The 10,000-nt window shown below is 43.3% G+C and overlaps 1 protein-coding gene across 4 annotated transcripts in view; it reads left to right on the top strand.

The window, feature by feature from the left end:
* The window catches only part of LOC138958051 (zinc finger MIZ domain-containing protein 1-like), a 119,979-nt gene that overhangs the window by 89,936 nt on the left and 20,043 nt on the right, over positions 1-10,000 (top strand). For 2 of the 4 annotated variants that reach the window (XM_070329105.1, XM_070329104.1), the window contains 2 exons: positions 5,757-6,020; positions 7,788-7,995. In XM_070329105.1, the coding sequence (XP_070185206.1) occupies positions 5,757-6,020; positions 7,788-7,995 (472 nt within the window). Of the gene's footprint in view, positions 1-5,756; positions 6,021-6,250; positions 6,726-7,787; positions 7,996-10,000 lie in introns of those variants that run through there. The other 2 variants (XM_070329103.1, XM_070329102.1) reach the window with 1 other exon arrangement.

Below are 10,000 nucleotides of genomic sequence, written 5' to 3'. Positions count from 1 at the left end.
TCATCATCATCATCATCATCGTCATCATCATCATCATCGTCATCTTTATCATCACGTGCTGAAGTTTTCAGTTCCTTGTTCCTTGTATTTCATTCATAACCACGATCCCGAGGCCCTGCCCAGTTGATCATTAACACGTTCTGTCTTATCCATTTTCTATGTTCTTTTTCTTTCCTCGTTAGTTTCTCCTCTTCTGTCAATCAGTCAATCAAGAATCTCTTCCCAGTTTTTGTGTTGTAGTAGTAACTCAATCGTTACCCTGGCGATGATAGGGTTGGAAGCGGGTGGCAGGAAGCAGCTTCGCCTCGAGAACGGCGGTCTATTTTGGTCTATCCGATTCCTCTATTGGAATCCGTGGGCTGAAGTCCCAGTCTATTAATAGACCCTAGTTTCCCAGCCAGTCCCGATTTGGTCGTTGAGTCTTTGAACGGTAATCAGCAGGTCGTTGAGGAAGGCGGCGTGTGTGTGTGAGTGTGTGTGTGTGTTTTTATGTGTGTGTAGGATGCAGGAAAAAGACAGTGTCCTGTTTCCTGTGTTATCAACTAACGGTATAAATACTGGCTTGTGTAAGAGGCTTGCTCTCATTGTCAGTGAAGCTTTGCCTGCTGAAGTGAGGCTAGTTCGAGTGACCGTGTTTACTTCTGTCAAGAGTTTGGTTGACAGGTGATGAGCTGTGTGGGATGTGAGGTGTCGTATTATGTTGATCTGTTCAGAGGTGACTTGTGTGAAATGGACATTGATTGCTTAATGTCTTGTGCAGGGTTCAGTGTTAGAAGTTGGGAAAGTTGTTTCAGTGCAGAACAAGTGGTTAAGGCCCCCCCCAAAAAATAGGTCTGTTTACCGTAACATAGGGTGAAAAAATAGGGTCGGTAGGTCGGCTTTTTTTGTTTTTTTTGTTTTTTTGTTTTTTAAATTTTTTTTTTCCTCCCCTCTCTATGATGTTTCACAGTTCATTTCTTCTCATCAATCCCTGTTTTTGCCTGTTGAAAAACGTTAATGATACTAAAACTCGCTGGATAGGTACTGATAATTTTCACCCCATCCTTTTCATGACAACATTTATCAAGCTTTACAGCTAGCGGGTGGCGAACACCACTGCGTGCATCCATTTTGAAAGGAAGTAACACGAGTGACGACCCTTTACTCCTAACAGTACTTTGAGCTTACCTCCCTTCTGTCGTCTGCTGTTTGAGCGCAAACAGCTCTATTTTGGATGCGTTTTTTTTCTTTTTTTTTTCTTTTTTTCAGACGATCCAAAAAAAAGACTAGGGTCGGGCCTAAAAACTAGGGTCGGTCGGGTTACCGTAAACAGACATCTTTTTTTTGTGTGCCTAAGATGAAAATAGTAACACTGCTTGCTAACATAAAGTACTTTCCTAACGTATTTACTATAACTGTTGCTATTACTACATAGACTAACATAAAGTACTTTCCTAACGTATTTACTATAACTGTTGCTATTACTACATAGACTAACATAAAGTACTTTCCTAACGTATTTACTATAACTGTTGCTATTACTACATAGACTAACATAAAGTACTTTCCTTACGTATTTACTATAACTGTTGCTATTACTACATAGACTAACATAAAGTACTTTCCTAACGTATTTACTATAACTGTTGCTATTACTACATAGACTAACATAAAGTACTTTCCTAACGTATTTACTATAACTGTTGCTATTACTACATAGACTAACATAAAGTACTTTCCTAACGTATTTACTATAACTGTTGCTATTACTACATAGACTAACATAAAGTACTTTCCTAACGTATTTACTATAACTGTTGCTATTACTACATAGACTAACATAAAGTACTTTCCTTACGTATTTACTATAACTGTTGCTATTACTACATAGACTAACATAAAGTACTTTCCTAACGTATTTACTATAACTGTTGCTATTACTACACAGACTAACATAAAGTACTTTCCTAACGTATTTACTATAACTGTTGCTATTACTACATAGACTAACATAAAGTACTTTCCTAACGTATTTACTATAACTGTTGCTATTACTACACAGACTAACATAAAGTACTTTCCTAACGTATTTACTATAACTGTTGCTATTACTACATAGACTAACATAAAGTACTTTCCTAACGTATTTACTATAACTGTTGCTATTACTACATAGACTAACATAAAGTACTTTCCTAACGTATTTACTATAACTGTTGCTATTACTACATAGACTAACATAAAGTACTTTCCTAACGTATTTACTATAACTGTTGCTATTACTACATAGACTAACATAAAGTACTTTCCTAACGTATTTACTATAACTGTTGCTATTACTACATAGACTAACATAAAGTACTTTCCTAACGTATTTACTATAACTGTTGCTATTACTACACAGACTAACATAAAGTACTTTCCTAACGTATTTACTATAACTGTTGCTATTACTACACAGACTAACATAAAGTACTTTCCTAACGTATTTACTATAACTGTTGCTATTACTACACAGACTAACATAAAGTACTTTCCTAACGTATTTACTATAACTGTTGCTATTACTACACAGACTAACATAAAGTACTTTCCTAACGTATTTACTATAACTGTTGCTATTACTACATAGACTAACATAAAGTACTTTCCTAACGTATTTACTATAACTGTTGCTATTACTACACAGACTAACATAAAGTACTTTCCTAACGTATTTACTATAACTGTTGCTATTACTACATAGACTAACATAAAGTACTTTCCTAACGTATTTACTATAACTGTTGCTATTACTACATAGACTAACATAAAGTACTTTCCTAACGTATTTACTATAACTGTTGCTATTACTACATAGACTAACATAAAGTACTTTCCTAATGTATTTACTATAACTGTTGCTATTACTACATAGACTAACATAAAGTACTTTCCTAACGTATTTACTATAACTGTTGCTATTACTACATAGACTAACATAAAGTACTTTCCTAACGTATTTACTATAACTGTTGCTATTACTTCATAGACTAATAAAGCCAAGTTTCCAGGTATGTTTGAATCTTCTCTGTATAGATAAATAAAGCCAAGTTTATGGGTATTGTTGAATCTTCTATTTTCACATAATTATTAACAATTGTTAATCTTAGTACTGTATAGACAAATAAAGCCAAGTTTATGGGTATGGTTGAATCTTCTATTTTCACATAATTATTAACAATTGTTAATCCTAGTACTGGATAGACAAATATAGCCAAGTTTATGGGTATGGTTGAATCTTCTATTTTTACATAATTATTAACAATTGTTAATCCTAGTCCAGGATAGACAAATAAAGCCAAATTATGGGGTGCGGTTGAATCGTCTACGGTAAAGTCCATGGGCAAGAAATGCTATGTCTTTTTGTTGACACAAGAAGAGAAGTGAAGTGAGAGTACAGAATGTTGTTAACAGAATGTTGTTAACGATGGGTTTCCTTATCTGCGTCAGGTGCAGCAGGTTGTGTGCAAGCTGGTATTAACAGTGGAATGTATTGATGTCACTGGTTCTAATATGAAGGGATGAAAAAAACACTGCCACTGATAGTATTGATGTGGGAGCGAAATGAAAGAAAAAACAACCAGCTTGCATTGCAAGTGTCAGCTATTTAGCACGTGTTGAATCAGATATTGGTTGCCCCTTCCCTGTCTTTCCCTCACCCAGCCCCTCCCTGTTCCCTCACCCAGCCCCTCCCTGTTCCCTCACCCAGCCCCTCCCTGTTCCCTCACCCAGCCCCTCCCTGTTCCCTCACCCAGCCCCTCCCTGTTCCCTCACCCAGCTGTTACTGTAACACAGGGCTGGTGTTGGGATGAAAGTGAGAAGATATTGACAAAGTGCCTATTGACTTTCATTATGTTGCTGCGTTTTATTTGTGACTCCGGGGAAGCCTTCACTTGTAGCTATTTTATGCCCAGCAAGATTTAAGCACTGAAGGTAAAAGTGACTTCCTTGTAACAAGTGGTGACAGCAACATGTCAGCAGGAAACGGGAAACACAAGTCTCCACATGATCCCAATCTACCATCACACACTTTTTGATTTTGTTTTTTGACCTGCGACGATTAAACTTTTGGACTGTGTCAAACATATTAAATTCAAATTATTTGAATGGTTAGGGCTGTTTGTTTAACTAAGCTATTCACTTAGTGTCTGACGTGTCTAGAACCACCTGCGTGGAGGGGTTTTGCAGCCAGGGCAGTGAAGATAAAGAGGGAAAATTTTCTCTGCTCGTGCGGCAGCAAGCAGGATGTCTCTGAACTGTATTTTGAAAAGAGGAACAAATACAAGAGGCAACAAAACTGCTTGAACAAAATTGATCAAGTTCATGTTAATTGTTGGTTGACAAATAGCTGATTTCGCTCAGTGTGGATTTAGGTGCCTGTGTAGGCTGTTGCTGTTTCATATTCTGAATGCAATACATGCTGACTTTTCTGGATGATGGTGAATCCTTGTGATCATGACCACTTGCCCTGTGGATGATGGTGAATTCTTGTGATCATGACCACTTGCCGTGTGGATGATGGTGAATCCTTGTGATCATGACCACTTGCCCTGTGGATGATGGTGAATTCTTGTGATCATGACCACTTGCCGTGTGGATGATGGTGAATCCTTGTGATCATGACCACTTGCCCTGTGGATGATGGTGAATCCTTGTGATCATGACCACTTGCCCTGTGGATGATGGTGAATCCTTGTGATCATGACCACTTGCCCTGTGGATGATGGTGAATCCTTGTGATCATGACCACTTGCCCTGTGGATGATGGTGAATCCTTGTGATCATGACCACTTGCCCTGTGGATGATGGTAAATCCTTGTGATCATGACCACTTGCCCTGTGGATGATGGTGAATCCTTGTGATCATGACCACTTGCCCTGTGGATGATGGTGAATCCTTGTGATCATGACCATTTCCCCTGTGGATAAGACCGTACCTTCAGGGATCTGTGTATGTCAGCAACTAAGACTGAAAGTGAAAGTCGCAGGCAGTGTTTCAAGCGGTAGAGAGATCCCTAAGTCCAACCTGTATGTGTGTTATGCATGTGTCACCACTGTCGCTGGTACTGTAGAGAGTTCCCTAAGTCCAACCTGTATGTGTGTTATGCATGTGTCACCACTGTTGCTGGCACTGTAGAGAGATCCCTAAGTCCAACCTGCATGTGTGTTATGCATGTGTCACCACTGTTGCTGGTACTGTAGAGAGATCCCTAAGTCCAACCTGTATGTGTGTTATGCATGTGTCACCACTGTCGCTGGTACTGTAGAGAGTTCCAGATCTGTAGCAAGTCGGTCTTTGTCTCAGTGTATGTTTGAGCATTGAGGGATCGCACTTGGCAGAGAGTTCCAGAGTTCACTCTGTGTGTTTCAGCAATGAGGGATGGTAGAGAGTTCCAGAGTTTTAACCTAGTCTTTCACTCTGTGTGTTTTAGCAATGAGGGATGGTAGAGAGTTCCAGAGTTTTAACCTAGTCTTTCACTCTGTGTGTTTCAGCAATGAGGGATGGTAGAGAGTTCCAGAGTTTTAACCTAGTCTTTCACTCTGTGTGTTTTAGCAATGAGGGATGGTAGAGAGTTCCAGAGTTTTAACCTAGTCTTTCACTCTGTGTGTTTCAGCAATGAGGGATGGTAGAGAGTTCCATATTTCTAAGCCAGTCTTTTTATTGTGTGTTTCAGCAATGAGGGATGGTAGAGAGTTCCATATTTCTAACCCAGCCTTTTCATTTTGTGTTTCAGCAATGAGGGCGGTTGGGGTGGCGGCAACCCGGGTCAGCCAGGCCAGCAGCAACTGTCGGTGGTGACGACTATCTGGGGCATGACACCGGCCACCCAGAGCACCGGGTACACCCACAACTCTCAGTACCCCAGCACCACCATGGTCGGTGCCGGCACCAACCACATGGGGGGGCCCCAGTCCGCCAACTACCCGGGAGGGCCCATGGCCAAGGGTGGCGGCTACAACGCCGGTGGGATAACGTTCCGCCGCGACTCGCACAATAGGTACGGGGAAATGGAGGGGGGCGGGCAGCCCATGATGGGCATGAACCCCCAGCTGTCTCACCACCCCTCCATGGGGGGCATGCCCCCCCAGCCCCCCCATCCCATGGCCGGCGTGCGCCACGTCACGGCACACACACAGGTTCACACGCACATGCCTCTGCCTGGACCAAGCCCTCACATGGGTGGTGGTGGTGGTGGTGTAGGTGGTGGTGTGGGGGGTGGGATGGGCATGCAGGGGGTGGGGGTGCGAATGCCGCCTCCCCCTCGGCACAGAACAGGCAGCCAAAGCCAGGGCCCCCCTGAGTCCCCCCTCAACACCATGGTTCAGTCTCCGCTCAACCAGCCCGTCCCCTCCCCCCTCAACCACATGGTGCAGTCCCCCTTGAACCACATGGTGCAGTCCCCCATGAGCCACCCGGTGCGGTCCCCCATGAGCCACCCGGTGCAGTCGCCACCCCACCACCCGGTCCCCTCCCCCCTCAACCCGGCCATGCAGGGACAGATGCCGGGCAGCACGGACCCTCAGCACAGCGGGACCATGGCGGCCCAGAACGCGATGAACCAGCGCCTGCAGCCCCAAAGTCCGCTCAACGCCCTGGGCCACCGACACAGCCCGCTGACCGCACAGGGCCAGCAAGCCCAGACCCCTGCCGTAGTCAAACCCAACATGCACCCGTCCCCCCTGCATGGCGACCCGGGCTCTAGGTACGTTCTCCTCCCTTCCCCTCTTCACCCCCAAAAGTCCTCGCTTCGTCGGGCCGTAGCCTGACCGAGCGAGGCGCTCTGCCTTTCTCTCCTTCGTCTTGTGTCTGTGTGTGTTGTGTATTGTGTGCCGCCTGTGGCTTCGTCCGCTCCTCCCTGTGCCTCCAGCCAGACCCTCGGCCCCTCCCGCCTACCTGGCTCCAGGGACAGTGGTTGGTCGTCCCTTGGCTCCCTGGCTGATTCAGGCTAGCTTACCGGTGCATGCTGCTTTGTGCTAGCTGTGCATGGCGCGCCCACCTGGCTGATACCACTCACACTCCCAGCTTATCCCCACTCCAGAGGAAAAATGACTTGTTGTTCATGCTCCCTGGTTCTTAGCTTTATACTGCGTGATGAATTGTGCTTTGGATAGAGAAATCAGGCAATTTTTTTTAATACAGTTGAATCTGTCCATAACTACCAAAAATGGAAGCAAGGGACAGGATGTGGCAATTAAAATTTAAATATTCATGGAAAAAACTTAAGGGGGATCCTTTGGGATGATTATTGTGGACAGGTGGTTGTGATTGAGAGGTGGTGGCTAAGGCAGGTTGATCTGTAGTTCAGATCATTGATCCACTCACCTGTTGTGATTGAGAGGTGGTGGCTAAGGCAGGTTGGCCTGTAGTTCAGATCATTGATCCACTCACCTGTTGCACATGGTTGATCAGGACGATGGCATTCACCTGTTTGTCAAAAAACACTTGTCATGACAGAAATCACATCACTGTTGAAAAACCTAGCAATAACAACTACTTTAAGTTGTACAAACTGAGGAAGAGTAGCCTAGCGGGAAGTATAATAAAAGATAGCAATGACGTGATGAGGAACGTTCAGTGAGTATAGGTGTGGTCAAAAATTGTTAGAATGATGGCTACCCTGATGGTGCCAGTGACAGACTGTTCCATCATCACCACACCTGCCTCAAGCTTTGCTCACTGTAATAACGTTATGTCTGGCAGGAACAAGGTATGACTATGAATAGCGCGGTAGAGCAAAGTGTACAGTTGATTGTCCTTGTTTCAGCGGGTACCCTCCCACACCCAACACCCCCGGCAGTAACCAGCCGGCCACCTCAGCTGACTTCCACCCACCGTCAGGCGCCATCAACGCTGCCGCCATCGCTGCTGCCACGGCAACCGCCACCGCTACCGCCATGGTGATCGAGCAGCAGCAGCAGCAGCAGAACATGCAAATGAACATGAACTCACAATACGCAAATCCTCAGATGCAGGTCAGTTCGGGTTCTTGTCTGTCTCTTCTCCTCACTACAGTGGAGCTACGCTTCTGAAAGACTGATTTGAAAGCACCCCACCCCACCTACCTGCCCCCATCCCCCCCGCACACTGTCTCTACATTACACCTGTAAATTCACTTCCATTTTAACTCTTACCAGTTCGGGGGTTTTAGGGCATATTTTACAGTGCTGTTGGTGCCTACTTGCCGAGTGGCTATCTGGGGTCATATTCCAAATGAAATATAGAAAGTTATATATCAAATGAAAGGAAAATGAATAAGCTTTTCATATTTGCAAAGAGAATTGTGCTATCTTTAAAAGTAAAAAATGTTATGGGGGTGACAACATGATTTTTGTTGACATTTGTACGCCCATTTTTTGGAACACGTGACAAACACAAAGAAGACATTTTTTTTGTGCTCAGTTTATTTTAGATATGCTGCTAACTAGTCTGTTTGGGCATTCATTTTACATAACATAGCAAAGTTTTATTGAGTTTTGCTGATAAACAAAAAAGTTATTGTCACCTGAATACCCCCACCCAAATTTCAAAGTTGGACGTTTCATGACATACGCATGCCTAAGGCACAAAAAAAAATAGTCTGTTTACCGTATCCCGACCGACCCTATTTTTTCACGCAACCCTAGACTTTTTTTTGGCATTTGGGGAAGAAAAAAAAAAAAAATAACTTAAAAATATGGTTTTTTGAAAAAAAAAGAAAAAAAAAAGTCTTTTTTTTTTTGGCAAAATAACTTATAAATGTGTTTTTGGGGGGAAAAGAAAAAACAAAAAAGTCCCGACCCTATTTTATTGGCCTATGTTACCGTTAACAGACTTTTTTGTGTGTGCCTAATAATGCATTCCTATAACTAACTTATAACAAAAACCCAGCTTGTTTCTGTCATAAAGTGTGTCTGACATATGAGTTTATCCACTGTCCGACCCATCCAATGTAAAATAATCAAATTTTTTTGTTTGATAATTAGATAATTGGTCAGTGGAAAACTACAGGGGGGGGGGGGGGGGGGGGGCATCGTAAGCTTGCTTACGATGGGTAAGGGAGCGAACTGGTAAGAGTTAAAAATTGGCTGCCATGATTTTCCTGAAATTGTCAACGTCTCAAAAAGGGATGAAAGGGTTCCACTGTGTTATTTATTATGATCATCATGTGCACACTGGGGGCTTCACCTCGCGTCTTATTGTGGAGTGTCCGAGTTGTCTGCAAGTGTGAGTGTTGGAGCAAGTGTCGGTGACTGGTGTGCGCGGGTGGTTGCATCGTGTATCAGACATTGCCATCGCCAGTGTTGTTCCTAGCCTCGGAGGACAATAGGTCAGTTTGGACCCAGATTGAAAATATGGACAGGTCCCAATGTCCTGGCCACAGAAACATTGTTTTGTCAGAACACCTCTTTCATGTCAAGACTACCGGCCAGGGGTCAGACCAATGCTTCAGATCAAAACTACCGGCCAGGGGTCAGACCAATGCTTCAGATCAAAACTACCGGCCAGGGGTCAGACCAATGCTTCAGATCAAAAACGTTTACGAAAATAACTGCAAACCGAGGCCTGATAACAACATAGCATCATGTCATATTGTGCTAAGAAATATTGTTACGTTGTTGTTGTTAGCATTATCTTGTGATGAGGGATATTGTTAGTTTAAGTATGTAACATTGTTATTGTTAGCGTCATATTGTGCTGAGAACAGCTTCAGTGTCAGAGTGTTGCATCTCAAGTTGTCACCCCCATTTCATCTCAATATTGCATACCCCCTCCCCCCTCTCCCCGTGTGGTGTTCAACCACCTCAAACAGCTTGTTATCCACTGGAAATTGTGCCGTCTCACCCAAAACAGTCCCAAATCTTAGAAACAATTAAAAAAATCTTGTTCATTTTCATTGTATGCACCATCCTGGAAACCGTTTTCCCGCTTCAAACTAAATTCATAACCACAAATTCCTTACCATCTTTTGTTGTAAATTGAGTTCATTTGCATTCTAAC

Source organism: Littorina saxatilis, linkage group LG2, assembly GCF_037325665.1.
Source record: "Littorina saxatilis isolate snail1 linkage group LG2, US_GU_Lsax_2.0, whole genome shotgun sequence".
Lineage (NCBI taxonomy): Eukaryota > Metazoa > Mollusca > Gastropoda > Littorinimorpha > Littorinidae > Littorina > Littorina saxatilis.
This window is presented reverse-complemented; position numbering and strand designations above follow the sequence as displayed.